The sequence below is a fragment of the Colletotrichum tamarilloi genome (assembly GCF_030869305.1).
Source record: "Colletotrichum tamarilloi strain Tom-12 chromosome Unknown Scaffold_15.1, whole genome shotgun sequence".
Classification (NCBI taxonomy): Eukaryota; Fungi; Ascomycota; class Sordariomycetes; order Glomerellales; family Glomerellaceae; genus Colletotrichum; species Colletotrichum tamarilloi.
In genome coordinates, this window is record NW_026849398.1 from 627,452 (window position 1) to 646,473 (window position 19,022).

The window sequence follows — 19,022 nt, forward strand, 5'->3', positions numbered from 1 at the left end:
GACAAAACGCCTCTAGACAAGGAACAGAAGACGTCGAATAATGCTGTAATTTTTTGCCACAGTCAAATTGCGACCGAGTCCGTTTTCTCAAAGTTGCGCAATTTCTCCCAGTATCGTCTTTGTTGGCGAGGTTTGGTAGCGCGGGGCAGTGAAGCTGAGCTCGGTGGTCCACGTCTTAGTCCCGGTGAGTTGGGAAAAGGCTCGGAACGGTCGGCGGATGGTCCTATTTCATATTCGACGTCGCAAGAGATGATCGCAGGCACACAGAGAAACAGACGAAAGACAGGCCAAGTCTCTAGGAAGACGGATGAGACATGAAGCGCGAGTGCTCGGGGAGAGGTTATGGTCTTGAAGGCTGTCGGCTCTCTTAGAAGGGGGGTCAGGATGGAGGGGTGGCCAGGGTCTAGGGATTTTTGGTGGAGATCTGCTATCTGAACGGGTGTGAGCCGGCTATCGATAATGGAGGTCAGCCGGTGCAGGTAGCGGGGTGTGGAGCCTCAGAAGGCTGGAGGAAGGGGTCCTTACGGGTTGGGGCGGAGCACATGGCACACGGAAGACTCAAGATATCATGGCCTCTGATTCCTGTGTGGAAGGTCACACGAGCAGGATGTGTCTGGGACACGAACAAGGCTGCGAAGAGTGAGAGAGGGGATGGTGAGAGGGTGGCAGTTGAAGAAGAAGAGAAGAGGTCGGCGGATGGGGGGGCTAAAAGAGAAAGAACAAGAGAAAAGTTGTCGAGTCGAGCGGAAACAAAACCACTCACACATGGAACGACCGACACAATACCTTACTGTGGTAGACCGCACCGAAGGCCGGGTAAGGGGAGTAAGTAGAAGCTTAAAACGCGCTCTGGACGGAAGCACAAAACGGCCCTCACACCCCCCCCCCCCCAATCCCATCCCATCCCATCCCACCATCCATCCCCTTTGTGTCGGCGAAACAAGGACCCTCCTTATCGATGGACACCGATGGGTCCCGGGTTCGCCATACATAATGCCCATCACTCACACCAACGGGTCAGTCTGACGGTCGACAGTGCTCGTAAATGCCTCCAGGGCCAAGGGTCTGAAGATGGCTACTGGCGATGTTCTCATGTCTCTCTACCTTGCTTTACTATGCACATACAGCAGGCTGTTCGGGATTTCGGCTGCTTGGAGCCAAGACTTGGGAAACAAAGTCCCCGCCGAAACGAATGGAGCTGGCTGGGATATTCTCACCTTCCTTTCTAGCCGGATCCAATAGCTCTGTATAGCTGGGGGAAAGGCATGGCGGCGGAAAAGAGTCTGGAAGCAGAAGCCACCGCCAGTACGAGCAAAGAGGCACAGTGAGGGCCAGGCCAGACCAGAGGAGGCAAAAAAAAAAACGAGGCAAGACATGGGAACTCAGAGAAGTCGACAGTAGCGGCCGAAACGCAAGAAAGATACCTCTGCCGTGAGGTATCCACATGGTGCATCGTGCGGGGCCCGTGGTCCGGCGCAAAGAGCGGGCAGGTGGGGGAAGGACGAGGGGGGAAGAAGGAGGGGTCCGCCCGGAGTGCAGACAGGAAAGCCCTCTTCTTCCTCGATGTTACCCTCTCCAATCGTTACGGCTGCTGGTGAATAAAAATGGATCACAGAAGATCCTGGCTCCACTTTACACAGCCATTCAGACCGCTGCTGACTGACACCGCACTTGCCCCCCCAAGACCCCCAAGAGGCGGGAGCGAGAGCATGACATGAGCACTTGTCCAAGTCACCTTCTTCCTTTTCGTGGTACCATCACCATCCCTCATCCCGCCATTCTTTCAGTCAACTGACGTGCAATCCGACGAGACAAATTCCCAGAAGCAATCTATCTGCCTTATCATCACCGCCAGGTCATGGTACGTCAGGCACAACACGGCTCGTCGACCATACCTCGTTCATGCTCCGAAAAAGACACACTATGTCCTGCTGCATTCAGCAACATATCGCAGGGTCCTCCGCCTCTTGAGGGTCTACAATAAGCAGGGACCTGAACACCAGATCTGCAGGACGAATCCTGAGCGGTACCCAACAGTCTCTAGCTCGCTAGCGTGTTGGCTGGACCCTTGAACTCTTGAACGCACTTGGTGTGGTGTATCTGAACCGACTAGCAAGTTGCAGCACGGCTTCGCCGTTTCTATCATCGCTCATTGGAGGAACTTGCTCCTCACTTCTCCAACCGCCATCGCCCTCGCCGGGACGTTCAAGGCGTCTTTCCGCTCACTGTCTGCACGGCCGCGGCGCCGTCTCTCGAGCCTGTCAGAGCATTCCCACAGTCCTTCCTGGGACCACTTGCGTTGCGGATACTTTTGTCTCTTCTCCATCTGAAGTCGTTGTTGGGAATAAGTTGCCGATTGTCCGACTCGGGGAAACAACTGCACTCGAAACTGGCGGGAGCGAACTGACTCGTCAAGATACAAGGTCAAATAAGGTACGGATATGCCAAGCTCAGATTTGGCAGGACGTTCTTGTTTCTGATCGATTTCGGTCAAGGAACATGTGGTTGGGTGCGAGGCAAGCACCTGGGTCGGTTGCTGCTCTTAGATACCTTTCCTCGTGCCAAAGCTGACATGGAGCATGTCTTTGGTGTCCCAGCCTCCCCGCAGACGGCATTCGATCCGACTTTTGCCTGTCGGAGGAGAATGCCATGTTGGCGGCCGAACCCCGTCTTTTTCTCTCTCCCTCGCTCTTTGCCGTAGCTGCATCCGAACAACCTTAGACGGGGAACATTCTCTGGAACCCGAATTCGGAGGTTTTGGCGGGGCTGGCACTCCCGCTCCACGTTTACGAGAGACACGGTGACAATCGAATCTGTCTTCAGAATCCTTTCTTTCTGAAGATCCTCGCCACAGCTCTTTCGAGAGCTCCAAGAAAGCCGTGCGGCTGGTAGGTAGCTGCTTAAGAGGCAAGCGCTGCAAATCTTCCGCCATGATCGGTCCGGATTCTGACCCGTCAGTGGGACCAGCACTGTTCGTCTGAAGCTTGGCCGAAGCTGACATCGCCGCGCTCTGTTTGGAAGGCACATGTTCTTCTTTCTAGCCGGTTGATTTTGCAGTCTTGGCAGGGTCGCGAGTCTTTGGCAGATCTGCATTCAGATCCGTCATGGCAATCTGATACTACGATCCTGAACACGTTTACGAGTTTTCCACGCCCTAGCCCCGTTTTGTCAATGCAGCGGCTCTAGCACCACTAGACACACATTCGCTTGGTCGCCTGATGCAGCTCAACCCGAAAATCGGAATTCTGCGTACCGTCATGACATATCATGCGACCCGGGTACGAGATAAGAACGTAGCAAGCGGTGAGCCACGCGACACCTCGTCACAGACTCTGGTTATCTAAGAAGATCGCAAAGTATGCCCTAGTACAGAGAGAACGCTCTTCTCATGCCGCTCTCTTGTCTCGGTACCCTCCACAAGATACGACTCTACCGCTCATCGACTCCTTGCCAAGTGATCTCCATTATGTAGTCTGGTGACCGGCTGTCTCAAACCCCATCCGTACAAGAGCTACACTTTGAGGCAGATTGACAGTTTCTCGGCTACGCAAATCGCGAATTTGTCAAACTAAACGGACAATGCTTCGTTGTCTTGGATGCGACAGAGACAAATCGCATCCGCTCACCCATACCTGGATAGCGAGTGTCACAGCTTTGATGCAGAACCCGAGCCGTAGGTCGGTCGTGCACTTACTTTCTCAGCTTACCTTGCCTCGGGACGAAAGGAAAGTTTTACTACTAGCTGCTGTGGTCAATATAAACCACGTGCTGCTCAAGTACTTAAGGTACCTTTCGATTGCCGATAGCTTCCGATAAGATAACAGGTACGCATGTGTTCTGGACCGGCCGCCAAAGGTACCAGGAGCTTAGGTAGGTATGTAGAGCAGCTCATCGCTAATATGTTCCGGTAACTTGGTTACAACGGGAAACGACCTCGAACCCTGCTGATATCTTGGCAGATAATGCCAGCTCGTTCACTTGATTTCCGACTCTCCTGCGGCGTCGTCAAGGTTGTGTAGACTTGTTGGTGGTACATGCGAGACCGAGAAGGAGACTAAAGAAAGTCGCTGTGCTGTCATAGCAAGCTCGATGGGATTGGAATTCTTCGATTCCAGCAAAGAGAACGCCAAATGCGGGGTTGCCGGCAAGCCTGGAAAGCGACCATGTCGCCGAAATTCTCGTCAACAAACTGCGCGTGTTGCTCACCTAGCTATCGTGCCAATCACGATTCACTGAGACCACAACCTACCTAAAGTAACAAGAGGATCAATGAGTTGCCGTCACGATTCCAGCAATGCTGCGTTCGCAAATGACATTATCCAACCAGTCAAGACCATGGCCTTGTCTCTGTTCGTACCTTGAGCCTACTTTCCGTAAAGACGGAAGTACGGCTCAAGCGTAGACAAAGATAACTTGGGGAAGGGCACTGACGAGGCGCCGCTTATTCATTGACTCTAGAATCGTCCTGATCCAAACGGCCAGCTTGCCAATGTTTTCCTTCCTGGTTTTGCTCAGAGACGGGTAAGCAAGACCTGATAATGTCAGGGAGGCACATCAACTGCTCAGTCGCTCTGACGGGGTTGTTTGCAACGACCCCGACTCTCTTATTTCCGGCTTTTGCGGTTCGAATCGATGGTGTTGATGAAGAGGCTCACAGATACCTCAATTGGAGAACACGCTACTCTGTGCTTGATATGTAAAGCATGGTAGATGACAACTTGGGTCTGGGCAGTTAGCAGGAGGTTGCGTTGCCACTGATGCTACGCCTTGAAAAAAGATATCTACAGGGATTTGCCCCGTTGTTCTGGTGGTTGGTGGGCGGACGACGGAATGTGTGTTTTTTTCATCGTCGGCAGCTATTAGCTGGCTTATCTTTTCCCTGCTCGTCCGTTTTCTCGTCTCAATTCCGGCGGTTCGGCAGGAGAAGAGCGTCGATAACGTTTGTTTCGGATGGCGAGTAGGGCAAGTCGAACATGGAGAGTCTACGGATAAGAGGCATTGCCCAATGAGTATCAAGCATGTTTGGGAAGCGTTGGGCGGCGGGCCACTCTAGGCGATGATGGCTCAACAGCGGCTTCAGTCAGGCACTGTAATGCCGGCCTTGGCTGCGGCAATGTGACGTATCCCAGGATAAGGTATGCTGTCCCTTTCTTCGCTGGTGTTCTCCCCGGGAGATTGGGGCCGCTCAATGTTGACGTGGTGGGTCCGCCGCCGGTCCAGCTGAAGAGCTTTGCTGCTTCACGTGCATGTCCCCTCCAGGTCTGCTTCAGGTGAGGTGGTGGATAAAGTGAGTGAGTGAGTGAGTGAGTGAGTGAATGTGTGATGAGACTGAGCTTCAGCATGAAGTGAGGAGTGAGATAGGTACAGCTCGATGAATGTGAAGGGTACGGGCTTCAGGCGTGCCCCCCACTTTGCAGCCATGTTTTCCAGGGCCACTGCCGCATATTAAGCCCCCCAATCAGTGATGCGTTTGCTTTTCGAAGCTGTAAGTCAAGCTTGCAACTCATGTTGTGCGCCCACCAAAGCTGCAAATAACTGCGCGAGGTTCGGAATTCGAGGGGAGGGTTTTTCTGGAGAGGGAACAAGGGGTTTTACGAGGTTACTTGACGCCAAAGGTGGGCGGTGCCGTGTATGATAAAGTAGAGAGAAATAGGCAGATTTGGTAGCAAAAGTTGTGTACTCCGTACGCAGATGCATCTCAAAATTTTCGATGACTGGAGGCAGAAAGTGGACTTGTGTTTTTTTCCCTCCCCCGCCCTCTCTTCCTATCCCTCAGTCTTTATGGTTTTCCATCCCTCGTCCCCATTCCCTAAACTTATTCCTCTTCTACTTGTTCATCAAACATACTCATCCTGAAGCGAACCATCTCAACTTTGGCACCGAGCGAGCTTGTGCTGCCCTCTGTCCCGTCGTCCTTTCCCTCGTCTTCATCGCCCGCCAGCTCCGCCGCCCACGCCGCTCCCTCGTCCGTGACGTGCCACCACCCACTGTTACCTACAAGGCCCTCCGGCATCATTGGATTCGCTTGACGAGTGGGAATTTTCCAAGCATTCGAAGGACCGCCCCTCACTTTTCGGACAAGCATCTGCCGCAACATTGTGGACTTTGGACTGAACCGCCCAGGACCGTGGACGCCACAGAAAACCAATCCCGGGGGCTTTCTGTCACTTTTCCAGCTTGTTGTCTTAGGTCATCTTGTATGATTACGGCAGACGATTCTTTCACGAGGCCAGCTGCACGTGGGTGTTAAAGCCAGTCACTCGCCTTGCCTTGGAAGACGGACGACCACTCGCTTCTCTACGCCCCTCCCGCCCGTTCTCCTCTGCCTGACTCTCTGTCTTGTTGCGCTTGTCAACGGCACAGAACCAGAGTGGGATTTTCGAGTGATTAAGGGAAGAGCCAAGAGACACATAGAGAAAGGGTAAAACAGATTGTACCCGAGGCAGCCCAGCAACACCTAGCACTCTGCACTCTATCCGCACCGGTACTACAGCACTCCTGAATCCAGAGTCCAGAGTCCAGCACCACCAAGCAGGGACATCCGGTTGCGGCATTGACACCGGCACTGACACTGGCATTGGCATTCTGGCATTGGCGCGCTGGCACTGAGGTGGCACTAGCACGGGACGGCGAGACGACTCACGTTCCCTTTCCTGGCCGTTCGGTGAGTTGAATTGGACCGGACTGGACCACCGCCAGAGCAGGTCCGCGTCTCTGCTTCCTGCTCCTGCTGCTGCTCCTGCTCCGTCTGTCTGTCTACCTGACTACGTTATTGCCGGATTTGCTGCTACTTACTTGCTTGCATTTTGCCTGCTCTACGGATACCTTACCTTACCGCACCTGACTAGTACCACAACTGCTTTGCTGCTCGCTACACGGACCAGCTTCTTCAGCTTCACCTTTACCTACAATCTCTCTCTCTCTCTCTCTATCTCTCCCCGACCGCTTGTTGCTGGATCGGTCCATCAATCCTTCCTGAAAAGTCTCCCTCCCTCGTTCGCCTTACTCTATTCTGGTCGGACCACCAGCATTGCAGCACCAGCGCCAACGCCAGCACCACCAGCAACCAAAGCAGAAGAACAAAAACGTTCCTTACCGCACACCCACCCGTCGAAGACTCCCACACTCTCATCCTTGTGGCAAACCTTGCCCACCGAGCCTGATCGATCTACCTAACTTACCTCACCACTGATTGACTCCCTGCCTCACCTTAACTGCCCGAGGTATCTTCTGGGCAGCAGTTGCATCCGTACCTCATTTACCTCCCACCTTAGCCGGAACGGCCACTGTCGTACAGCAGCACCATACCTTAACTACCTTACCTTTCGGCCAGCAACACACCTACCTACCGCCGGTACTGCCATTTGCTCCCTCCCACCACCACGTCCCAGAGCAGACGAGACCGCACCCCGATACCTCCCAGAACGAATCTCGCTCCTCGACCCCGCCGAATCCGAGCCTGCATCGTCGAATCCGCCTCTTGCCCGCATTTACTTAACCCTGACATTTGTCTGAGTCGACTGCCTATCTTTCTTCAACTATGCTACAGACGCATGGGGGACCTCACAACAATGGTACGTCCTTCGGCCACCCAACACAGAGCCCGCCTCCCGTCTCTCTCTCCCCTCAGACCCACGAAATGTTCCTCCCTCTCTAACACAGGCCTTTCCATGGCTCGCAGGCACCGATTCACATCACGAAGAACCTCGCGGAAGGAGCAGAACCCCAACAACACAGCTGCAACTCCCCAAGAACCGAAGCACCGGAAACCTCGCCGTTATAACCGACGACAACAACACTGGCCGCGGTCGAATGCGGTTTTCCTTCGATGCCGGATCTGTCGCAGACGGCAGCGACCATGTGCCACCAAGGTTGGTTCTTTCCCAACGATTACACCGTGATATTCCTTGAACGGTAAAGCTGTTGAGCTGATTGCGAGCTCATGGAAGAGTCGGGCGTTGAAGAATGCCAAGGCAAGCGTCTCGGCGACGAAACAGAGGGAGCTTTAATGTTTGGGATGCGCCAGGTCCGCGTGAGCGCATCACGGCATGGCTCATGCCAATGGCCAAACCAAGTGGGAGTCGAGCGTGAAAACAACCCGAGATATGGTATTTCGGCAAAAGAGGCAGCAACAATTTGAGTGTGGCTTTGCTTGGCGACAAGCTCGAAGGATGTCACTTACGGGTGCGGCTGCACCATAAAAGATGTCACCAGGTGGCAACTGGGCCATCACATGGCAGTCTATAGTCATTTGAGGCATCATCGTGCTGACAGGCCTTTTTCCAGTCATAGATCCTCCATTGTAACAGACCACGACCATGGCCTCGGTCTATCCGGATTGCGACGAATTCGACAACAACCGTCTTCGCGAGCTCCCTCCGCAGCCCCTTCCAGAAGCTCCTCCATCGGTCTATCGAGATCAACATCTATGACAACACTACTCGCGAACCCTCCCGGCATGCCGTTTAGCTCTCATCCATCGTCACCTAACTTCTCCGAAGACCTCTCCCGCTTCCCCTCCGAGTCATTACACTCCTTCTCTTTCGCCCACCAGTCCGAGGAGTATATACACAACCGGCAAAATGTCCTCAAGCGATCCATAGAATTCATGAAAGACCGGATGGGATGGTCCGTTTCACCCTCCAACGTTGCGCTTGCGAGCGCCCAGGCAAGGGCCTCCGGGGACGTCGAGACTCAGAACATGCTGGACTTGCTGGCTAGGGCACAGCTTGTCGGAGCGGGCAACCTTCCATCCATGGATCAATCCATCCTCGGTCCTTTGACGGGCCCCCCGCAAGTTTCGGGGGAGAATCTCTTTGAAGCGAACTTCATTCCTCGAACATCAAGCCCTGAACCCTTTCAGTCTCCCAGTCAGTCTCCAACTGCGACCCAGTTTGCAACATTTGCCCCGAACGACCGACCGTCAATAAAGCAGCAAGATGAAAATCAGAAAGTCGCCACGGGAGACAGTGAATCGGAAAACTCGAGCAGGACGCCGACGAACGAGAGTGGAACAACTGCAAAGACATCCCCGCCGCCATCTCGAAGACTTAGCCTGAAGCGAACGCTCACAGATACACTACCGGTCTCGGTTCACCAGCAGCTCATCGACACCATGGCACAACCCTATCTGGCAGCTCAAGAGATGCTAGCTTCACCAACAACCGCGAACATGCCAAGTGCACTTGGCCCGGCTGTGCATGGACACTCGACACGGTGGGTCCCAGCAGCGCAGGCCATTTTCACAACAGAGTCAAAACCGCCATGGACGATTATCGCGGCCAACGACCTTGCTTGCTTGGTTTTCGGGGTCACAAAGGCTGAAGTGCGGCGGATGGGTATTCTAGAGGTCGTTCAAGAAGAGCGGAGAGATTGGTTGGAGAAGAAACTGCTGCAGATGGATCCTGAAGACACTACCAAAGAGGCGGAAGATATTCCGAAAACAGCGACACCTGCACCAACGGTTTCTGCTGCTTCGACAACGTCAACGTCACTTCTGGGCGGACGAGGTGGGATTACGGCACAGCTCTTGAGCAAGCCAAACTCCAGATCACAGCCCCCGAAAGTTGTCACTCGCAAGGCACAAACCGTTCACAGTGGAGATCCCAGCCCGCCCAAACTCAGGGGAAGCTCACGGCACCAAAGCAGTCGGTCGAGAGGCGTCCTTTTATGCGGTGATGTGGTTCCAATCCAGAAACGAAACGGTGCGACGGGTTCCGCCAGTTTGTGGGTAAAGGAGAAGCGGGTTGGTCTCATTTGGGTCCTTGAGGAAATCCACGAAGATGTAGCTCAGATTGAGCTGGACGACGACGGCATTGTCCAGAAAATTTCAGGAGCCACAGCACCAATTTGGGGCTTTGAGTCACTGAGACCTGGCGTGGATATCGGCAAGCTGATCCCACGCATTCCTCGGCAAGGCATCGACCCTCGCACTGGCGAAGTAGACTTTGCGCAGATTGCGAGGCGTAAGTTTTTCACATGCCCAAACCCAAGCAAAGTCAACATTCCCTGCAGCGTCGAGCAAGTACGGGGCAAGACAGAGCTACGCGTCTCGAGCTTCCCGCATATTGCAGGGATCATCGTCGTGGACCCAGAGACTCTGAAGATTCAAAGCTCAAATTCGGTCTTCTGCGGCGCTCTGTTTGGCTACGAAAAGCCCGACGGCATGGCCATTGACTCTTTGGTGCCCGACTTTGAAAAGATTCTCCATATTCTGACGGAAGAGGATGGTGTTCAACTGCAGGATGGGATTGTGGTGCCAGAGCACAGCTTCCGCCGGGCGTCGGCGATTCTGGGTCTTCGGGAAAATCGCCCGGATGCGGCTGCGAGTTTCTTGCGGCCGGACGGCGTACCCGGAAAGCACAGGGATGGGTCAGAGCTCAAGGTTGACGTGCAGATGCGGGTGGTCAGAAGCGCAAAACAATCCACCATAATCCAAGAGACCGTCATCGAGGACGAGGACGAAGACAAGGACGGGGACAACCAGGACGACTCTTTCTCTGTCACCCACTCAGAAATGGTCTTCGCTCTCTGGATTACTTACTCCAGGCACATGCACGCCGCCCGGTCAACGCTCGGTGTGACGTCGGCGTCCGCCTCTGGAACGACAACTCCCTTGCATCAGCCATCTCCTGGGCAGACACCGGCGCACACCCCACTGGAGATTAGCTCGGATTCCGATGAGCCAAAACCTCGAGAGTCTTCGTCGTCGACGGCATCTGCCATCACCAAACAACTCAAGGAAGTCGCGATGACGGCCGCTGCAAAGTTGACCGGCTCACAGCGTCCCACGGACAAGAAGCAGGAAAAACCATCCGTGCCAAAGGTTATTGAGCCAGCACAGCAGAAAAAGTCCATCAATGACTTCCAGATCCTCGAAGACATGGGCCAGGGCGCTTACGGTCAGGTCAAATTGGCCAAAGATAAGAAGACGCAGAAGAAGGTGGTTCTCAAGTACGTGACCAAGCGACGTATTCTTGTAGACACGTGGACGAGAGATCGCAAGCTCGGCACAGTGCCTCTGGAGATTCACGTTCTCGACTACCTGCGCCGGCCCGATCTGCAACATCCTAATATTGTCGAAATGGAATCCTTCTTCGAGGATGAGGTCAATTACTACATCGAGATGGTGCCTCATGGATTACCGGGCATGGATCTATTTGATTATATTGAGCTCCGCAGCAACATGGAGGAGGCTGAGTGCCGTAGTATCTTCGTCCAGGTTGCCAAGGCTATTGGCCATCTACACACCAAGGCACTGGTGGTCCATAGAGACATCAAGGACGAGAATGTGGTCTTGGACGGCGAGGGTAACATCAAGTTGATTGACTTTGGAAGCGCAGCGTACATCAAGAACGGCCCCTTTGACGTATTTGTCGGCACTATTGGTAAGTCTTATAGCTTCCCCTATATCGTGATTGAAACTGACTGGTCAGATTACGCTGCTCCCGAGGTACTCGCTGGCAAGCCATACGGTGGCAAGGAGCAAGATGTTTGGGCGCTCGGAATTTTGCTCTACACGATCATCTATAAGGAGAACCCGTTCTACAGCATTGACGAAATCATGGACCGAGACCTTCGAGTCCCGTGGACGATGAGCGACGAGAGCATTGACCTGGTGCGGTGCATGCTCAACCGGGATGTGGCTGCGAGATATGACATTAACCAGGTTCTCGCGCATCCTTGGTGCCAGGAGGTTGACGAGGAGTGAAGGAAGCAAACGAATTGATGATGGGGGGAAGAGACATGAGGGACTGGTGGAAAGGGGCCGGCCGTACGGTACGGCCATGGAGTAAAATTTGGTCAAGATACCCTAAAGAGCAATCTTGAACAGCACGGCTTTTCGTTCTGAGGCGGAGCCGGATGTGCTTAGAGAGAGAGCCATTTGACGCAACAAGACGAAATTTTCTTTCTACCTTTTTTGTTTTTTTTTTTGGGTTGTTGTTTTTCGATCCGGGTCCATGTGACTGACGACTCTGAGGGTAAAGTTAAAACGACGACAACCGACCCCACCTTCGGTCATGGGTCTGCATGGAGCTCCCGGTGTGGTCTGGGGACAAATTTCAGCGCAAAGAACAGAGAGCTTTTAGAAAGATACTACCTATGGCTTGGGGGCCTGAACTGGGGAAATGGAGAGAATGGCGTTATGAATAGGAAATACAAAGTATGCTTTTTTTTTGTTCATGATACGGAAACCTTGTGGATGTCGACGTGTTGGTAGTGGTCGAGTGGGTAATGTGTATATATCAGTCAGGCCTATAATTATGGTTTAATTTTGCCCCCTTTCTTGATCGCCCTTGATTATGGTGGTGTCAATCAAATCCCATGGTGCCGATATGTGTGTCACTTGCCAGAATCGGGCAGATGTAGCCTGTGTATGTATCCGTAGTGCAATTTGTGAAGCTGCATCCGAATCCCTCTTCATAGGGCCCAGTTGAGACTTCGCGCGTTCCCTATATATATATATATACTCCTGACTGTTGAGGATGTCCTACGGTGGTTCAAGCGGAACTTTACCCAGTCTGGGATCGGGCCGAGTGAAACTGCAAGAGGTCTGCTGTTGCTCATCCACGTATACCAGGGATGTTCAAGAGAGAGTAGCCTTTGCAAATGAACGGGGAAGGTGAGATTGGTGAATTTACATTTCGGTGTGGTTTCTAGCATCGATAATTGACTATGGTGTATTCACATGTGAATATCATCTGACGGGCGGAGAGGAAGGAGGGCCGGAGGTTGGATCTGAGGCAGACTGCGGAGGGGGTTTGGTGTCGGTACATAGAATCTGGGCGGTGTTCGAAATGATGATGAACAAGGCACTAGGGAACTGTTGAAACAGACAGCAGAACCTTCGACGCTGCTCTACATCATTTGTTAGTTGGTGAGGTTCTGTATGAATGAGCCTGGGATTCGAGTTTAAATAGCAATCTCTGGGATGTCATGTGGATTCTGATTATCTTCCAGGCTCACCGATACTGTAGATAGAAGCCCGTAGCTGAGATAGGAAACGCCGAGATTCTATGATGCCTTGGCCACGAGAACACCTCCGATGGGATTTGGGCATTAGAAGCGAGCCAAAAATTGTTATGATGAGTTGACCCGTGGGGTCTTGGTTGGTACTTACTCACCTGGCGAGCACTTCGGAGGTCGGCAGTATGCGAAAGCGAGATGCAGGGGTGTGGGAGAGCTTGGTTTCGATCCTAATTTCGTTCCGACGTTCGTTCTTCTATGAAGTTCTGAGAGATGACAATATGGTGCTTGGGATGGGGGGCTGGCCAGAGGGAGCTTTTGGATCTTGTGTTCTGAGAACCTGGTCGTGGGAGAGTCGTGTGAGAGCCATGGTAAACCGCTGTCCGAAAAGCCTAGCTCTGAGAGTCACATTTTCAAGGTTTTCATTCACCATTGGCGCTTTTCAAACGTTAGACTAGGCACGGAGATTTAGTGAGTCTTGCATGGCTGAGAATCAACCTCGAATTGAGGTCAGATCGCACTCACAGCTACCAGAAGCTGACGGAAGTCGTACTGACGGAAGTCTTGTGGAGCATCGTTGAAAACGAGGTCATTTATCAAACAGTGGCAGGATTCCGTGAGATTTTCAAGCATCTTGTGGTATAATATCGGTCCTGAAACCCTCAAATCTTTCCGCTCTTCATCCTCAGACAGACAAGACTATTAACCACCATAGTAGCCACCACCAATGGGCCTTCCAATATATCCGCCTCCAACTCTACCACCACCATTACCTCCACAAGCTCGCCTTCCAAACCCGTTATGCTCCATGTCTCTAGTCTCAAACTTGGCCTCGTCAACCTCGAAAGGGAACCTGGCATTTTGTCTCTCGATCGGGTCGGCGCTGTCATACAGATCCGTCTTGAGAGGGTCGACGGCACTGCCGACGGGGATGGAGTCCTCTTCGCTGAAGAACATGAAGAAGGTGTCTGCGGGCTTGGTGCCGTCGCAGTTGGCGTCCGCCACGACGACGTTGTTTTGGTCGGCGCAGTAGGTTTTGGCACCCTCGGTGACGCGGGCGACGAGGATGGCGGCGGCCAGGGACTTTAGGCCCGGTAGGGCCACGTGTTGCCGCTTCATTGCGAAAAGAATGTAGTTGCTGTGTGTGTCTCTCTCTTTGAGATGTAATGAATGTGAGAGAGTTGGCCTTTTAAAAGAGAGTCGTGAGCTGGAGGGAGGTCTTGCTGGCTCAGCTGGGGAAGGAAGACATCGGGGTTATAGATGTGGATGCTGAGCGCTTCAGCCTGTCACTTATAATGCTGATCCTCACTTGTAAAAGATACGAGCCGCTCGCAACTCGAAGAGTTGAAGTTCATAATACAACAAGCTTTAGTAAAAGTGGCAACCAAGTTTCCAAACTAGACACAGAGCTGTAATACTCGCTTCATCATGGGAGCCTATACTTAAAATCATCAATTAGACACACCGGGGGAAATTTGACTACGGAGCCTCCGAGTGCGGTTTCATCGGCCTCATCGGCCTTAATGATCAGTCTCGACTTCCGCCGGACACTTCGGCAGCCGGTGGGTTGGTTGTTGAGGCTGACAAGTGACCTCGTAATTAGCGTGGTAAGTTTGACGGTTTCCCACGTATTCGCGCGAACAAGCCAACCGGTATGCTGTTCTCTAATGAGGTTGGGCAGTGGAAACGTGAGCACGGTTTCTTTCACACTTTTGAGTTGAGCGTGAATAAGGTAAATTCGGCGCGCAACCGATCAATTAAGCTTTTAGCTACGCCTCTGCTCCAACCACTTACACGACTCAGGCAAGGGGGGATCGTCATTTCCGAATATACGACGAACGACTCAAGGAAGGATTTGTATTTGAGTTGATTTCTAGGGAACCCATTCAAGGGTAATTGTGGTAACTCAAGACCTACAACTCTAATTCAAGAGTCGACTATTCGTCTTAATCATGGGATGAACACCAATCGTGCCAATCTCGTTCACGCACATATATACTTGTCGACGAGCGCAACTGCTCTCGTTTGACGGATGTCCCCTCTACGTTGATCCCCACCTAGTCTTGAAAACCGTTCAAGTCCAAGGCCTACCATAAAGCAGACCCAACTTCACAGTCAGTTCCCGCCTACCCTTCTACGCAAGAACACATGAGAAGAAAAGAAAAAGCAACACCATCCCAAAAAAAACCCCCAATAACTAACACGTGAATCACCCAACACAGATGCGTCTCGCCTCACTCCTCTCCGCCACAGCAGCGGCCATGGCCGTCTCCGTCCAAGCAGGAGGACAATGCGCCGACAGGACGGCCAGCGGAGACGCCATCACGGGGTTCCGCTTCTCGCCCGGCTGCAACACCTGGCAGTGGTACTCCCGCGACAAGGGCACGACCATCACGCTCAACCCGGACTGCCAGCTGCGGCAGGCGTGGCCGAACCCGACGGCCGTCGGGTACGTGTGCATCCGGAACAAGTCGGGCGGCAACAAGTGCTTCGCGGCGCCGACGGCCGCCGATCAGAACTTTTGCGGGATCCCGGCGGACTGGTGTAACAATATCGAGAACATGTGGGGGTGGGCGTAGTTGTTCTGGGAGAGAGAATAGAATTTCCGTGGATTATGTTGCTTGGTGCCTTTTATGTTGTTACCTTCTTGACTACCTTGTGATACTTTTCATGTTCTTAGCATAGCGTCACACTGATAATAAAGATCACTTGGTCTCCAACGATCCGTAAATCCCAGTCTATATTTTCCTGTTTCTCCTGCGAGACGCAATCATAAACGATTTTTGGTAGCACGTGCGGCAGCCGTATGAACAGCCAGACCTCTAAAGCGCTTTTTTTCATCCCCTCTCATATCAACCTAAAGCGAGTGAACCCCCAACTCAGAGCCGACTTGATTGCCAGCCATGGTCACCGTCCGAGAAAACATACTACACTGACACGGCCCACCTCAACTTAGACGTTGAGCTCGGCAGCGCCAGTGTTCTTGATGTACTCGGCGTAGGGCTTGATCTGCTCCTGGACAGGACCGCCCTCGCCGCAGTAGCGCTGGACCATGGTCGCGGAACGACCGGTGAACAGGTTGGGGTCCAGGAGCTGGTCGATGGAGTCCCAGACGGGCTTGAAGTACTCGGTGGCCTTGATGCGCTCGATGAGGTCGTTCTTGCCGCCCTGCTTCTTGACGACGTCGGCGGCCTGGTGGGACAGAACGCGGATCTCCTCGTGGGCCTCCTGGCGCGAGCCGCCCTTGGCGACGATCTTCATGATGATGTTCTCGGTTGCCTTTTGTCGCCATGGTTAGTAGCCGATCTGTGCGCGACTAACATACTTTCCAGGGGATGTTTTGGGGCTTACCATGAAGGGGAGCTCTTCCATCACGTGGGCGCGGATGACCTCAGGGTAGATGACCTGTGAACTGTAAGTGATTTACTCCATAGTGATTGGGGTAGGCAAGCGTGGTGTTTTCCAGTCTGAAGGCGTGGAGAAGAAGGACTTACCAGGCCGGACGTGACGTTGTCGAGTCCGAGAAGGATGGCATCTAGGCATGTTAGCACAACTTCTTCAGCAGAGCGGTGGCTGTGGCGTCTAGAGCCGCTCAAAACTCACCGGCCAAGAGGAACATCTACTACTGATTAGCGCCGCGTCTCCATACTTCCAGCGGGGTCAACTTACCTCGGGGATATCTATTCTCCGAATAGCAGAGTCGTCGAGCGTGCGCTCAACTAGCCAGGTGTTAGCACGTTAAAAAATCACTTGGGGGCCCGGGGTGTTGAGTGACTTACACCACTGGTCCGCGTACGTATCCGCGAAGTTGGCCGGCAAAGAGCGCAGCTAGGTGGTGTCAGCATCAATACTCTTCCACGCTGTGTAGTCGACTAACCTTGCGTCCGAGAGAGCAGATGCGCTCGCTGCGCATGGGGTTTCTAGTAGTGGTGTCAGCTCGTTGAAATGTGTCTTGGTCGCTGGTTAAGGCCGCCTGTGCGAGCATCCAGTGTGAAGACGTGTGCCATCTGCTGAGCCCCTATAAGGACGAAATAGGGGGAAGAGAAAACGCGGGATGTTTCTACCTCTTGTACGCCCTGTGGTGAAGTCAGCATATCATTTCTTAAGCCAGTTAGGAATTAAACATACATTGCCGAAGAACCGATTTGGTCCTTCTCTGGAGACATTGTCAGCTCGATATTCAAACAAAAGCCGCATCCCCCTTTTTGGACTCTCGACTTAAATGTTCCTTGAGTATGCAGGGCTTCAGGGGTAGGAGAGCCTATCAGTCACTCACCAAAAGGCTCTTCCATCTCCTTGGAGTGGGCGAGGTGACGGATGTCATTGGTGATGTGCATGGCAGTCGCGCCCAGGCCGCAAATAGCGTTGCTGACGTCGAGATCGGTCTTGCGGGTGTATGTCTGGGTTGAGATGTCGTAAGTCTTAGGGAAGCCAGCCTTCTCACAGAGAAGGTCGTTGAGCTTGTCGATCTTGGCACCGTCACCCTGGAAGATCTCCATGAAGGAAGCTTGGGTTCCGGTGGTGCCCATCGCACCACGGAAGGCCAGACGCTCGCGCGCGGTCTCGATGTTCTTCAAGTCCATGCACAAGTCCTGGATCCATTGTGCGGCGCGGCGTCCCACGGTAATGAGTCTGGACGGAGTTCAGTGTGTGTTACTTGTGCAGGAACAGGGTGGAGGCTCACTGTGCGGCCTGGTAGTGGGTGAATCCCAGAGTTGCGAGCCTGTAGGTTGTGTTAGTCATTATCTTAAGACGGAAGACTTCGCAGACGGATCGTCCAAGAGGTCGTGCCGGTCCAACTGCTCTACAAAGCCTTAACTTACTCCTTGTGCTGAAGAGCGAACTGAGAGAGGTTGTGAATGACCTTGGCCAGCTTGGGCAAAAGAAGGTCCATAGCATTTCTGTTGGGTGTTAGTTCTTAGCCTCTGAAGTCATATTTCTTGCATTACCTCATCAGGATGAGCTCTGCGTTGTCCTGTAGTATAATATGTCAGTCCTTGTTCCAAATGAAGTCTCGGAGAATTTTCTATCTGTTCCAAAGTGTCCCAGAATCATGGAAGGCGGCTCCCTTGATGCGAGAGGACTTAAGCCAACTTACAGTGACGAAGCAGCTCGTCGCCCCTATACATAAGATTAGTACAAGGGAGATGACGCGCATCGCGCAATTGACTGGATTCTTACCGAGGTGAATAATGCCAGCGGCGGCAGGCGCAACTTGGCCGAAAGCGTGAACGTCTGCGACCGAATATGTCAATATCTCATCATGATCCGTGTAAGAGCCTACGCCCAAACCACTTACGAGCCATCTGTGAAGAGCCGGTCAACATCATGAGAAGTATTGACCCAAAATTGAACGAATTTACTCACCACGTCATGACGACGTCTCTTCTCCTCAACGGCAGCCACTTTGAAGTCCTCATCGGTCAATGTCAGGTGAGCTCTCATTTGCTCCAAAGCCTCCTCAGAGATTCCGTCGATGCCAAGCTCCTTCTCGCCTATAGCAGCAAGATCAGCAATGAGTTTCACCCGGACACTGCGAGAGAGACTTTTTCACTCACTCTCGGCCAACCATAGCCAAAGCTGTCTCCAGGTGGAGTGACGGTTGCGCTGGGAGAACAGCTTCTTGGCCTCCTCGCTGGCATATCTGCCATCGAGGGGCGTCTTGTATGTGTCAAGTCCGGACATTTTGAGATTTGTGTGTGTGGTAGTTTCTGAGGATATTCACGCCTTACACAATGAAGGAAAAAACTTCGCTATAAAATAGTCACCCTCAGAAAGTAAATGCACGAAAATTGTCCGGCGACTGGCACTGACATGACTTGGACCGATCGCGGGGTACTTTTTAATTGGGCAGGCGGTCGCAGATTTCGCAGTGCCCCGCTGCCCCACACCAGGCCACCGACCCCTGCATTCTGTCCCTGCCCCTCCATCGCAGTTTCTGGGCTCTCTTACCTCATCAGGTACGACGAGCGGTACTTTGGCTTGGCCCAAGCTTCCGCCATCGCCCTGTTCCTCTCCAGCCACCTCCAACCACAACAAGAACTACATCCCAATCC

The 19,022-nt window shown here is 52.9% G+C and overlaps 7 protein-coding genes across 7 annotated transcripts; 2 read left to right on the top strand and 5 right to left on the bottom strand.

Moving 5' to 3' along the window:
- Nucleotides 1-1,113: 1,113 nt before the first annotated feature.
- Nucleotides 1,114-1,446, bottom strand: CTAM01_05902 (uncharacterized protein; the record flags this gene model as incomplete). The annotated part of the gene is made up of 1 exon (XM_060521932.1): nt 1,114-1,446. One exon carries the CDS (start codon nt 1,444-1,446, stop codon nt 1,114-1,116), a length of 333 nt encoding a protein of 110 aa, XP_060383601.1.
- Nucleotides 1,447-2,490: 1,044 nt separating this feature from the next.
- CTAM01_05903 (uncharacterized protein) lies at nt 2,491-3,093 on the bottom strand (the record flags this gene model as incomplete). The annotated part of the gene is made up of 1 exon (XM_060521933.1): nt 2,491-3,093. One exon carries the CDS (start codon nt 3,091-3,093, stop codon nt 2,491-2,493), a length of 603 nt encoding a protein of 200 aa, XP_060383602.1.
- Nucleotides 3,094-5,815: 2,722 nt separating this feature from the next.
- On the bottom strand, nt 5,816-6,016 carry CTAM01_05904 (uncharacterized protein; the record flags this gene model as incomplete). The annotated part of the gene is made up of 1 exon (XM_060521934.1): nt 5,816-6,016. The coding sequence occupies one exon, from the start codon at nt 6,014-6,016 to the stop codon at nt 5,816-5,818; it is 201 nt and encodes a 66-aa protein (XP_060383603.1).
- Nucleotides 6,017-7,571: 1,555 nt separating this feature from the next.
- Nucleotides 7,572-11,710, top strand: CTAM01_05905 (uncharacterized protein; the record flags this gene model as incomplete). The annotated part of the gene is made up of 3 exons (XM_060521935.1): nt 7,572-7,574; nt 7,663-7,871; nt 8,293-11,710. 3 exons carry the CDS (start codon nt 7,572-7,574, stop codon nt 11,708-11,710), a joined length of 3,630 nt encoding a protein of 1,209 aa, XP_060383604.1.
- A 1,958-nt stretch (nt 11,711-13,668) lies between these two features.
- On the bottom strand, nt 13,669-14,085 carry CTAM01_05906 (uncharacterized protein; the record flags this gene model as incomplete). Its single annotated transcript, XM_060521936.1, has 1 exon — nt 13,669-14,085. One exon carries the CDS (start codon nt 14,083-14,085, stop codon nt 13,669-13,671), a length of 417 nt encoding a protein of 138 aa, XP_060383605.1.
- Nucleotides 14,086-15,188: 1,103 nt separating this feature from the next.
- Nucleotides 15,189-15,545, top strand: CTAM01_05907 (uncharacterized protein; the record flags this gene model as incomplete). The annotated part of the gene is made up of 1 exon (XM_060521937.1): nt 15,189-15,545. One exon carries the CDS (start codon nt 15,189-15,191, stop codon nt 15,543-15,545), a length of 357 nt encoding a protein of 118 aa, XP_060383606.1.
- A 373-nt stretch (nt 15,546-15,918) lies between these two features.
- CTAM01_05908 (adenylosuccinate lyase) lies at nt 15,919-18,651 on the bottom strand (the record flags this gene model as incomplete). The annotated part of the gene is made up of 16 exons (XM_060521938.1): nt 15,919-16,245; nt 16,318-16,371; nt 16,461-16,522; nt 16,570-16,585; nt 16,636-16,685; nt 16,746-16,794; nt 16,844-16,973; nt 17,095-17,122; nt 17,243-17,598; nt 17,651-17,689; nt 17,790-17,867; nt 17,916-17,941; nt 18,065-18,087; nt 18,148-18,223; nt 18,334-18,461; nt 18,525-18,651. The coding sequence occupies 16 exons, from the start codon at nt 18,649-18,651 to the stop codon at nt 15,919-15,921; spliced, it is 1,569 nt and encodes a 522-aa protein (XP_060383607.1).
- Nucleotides 18,652-19,022: the final 371 nt, after the last annotated feature.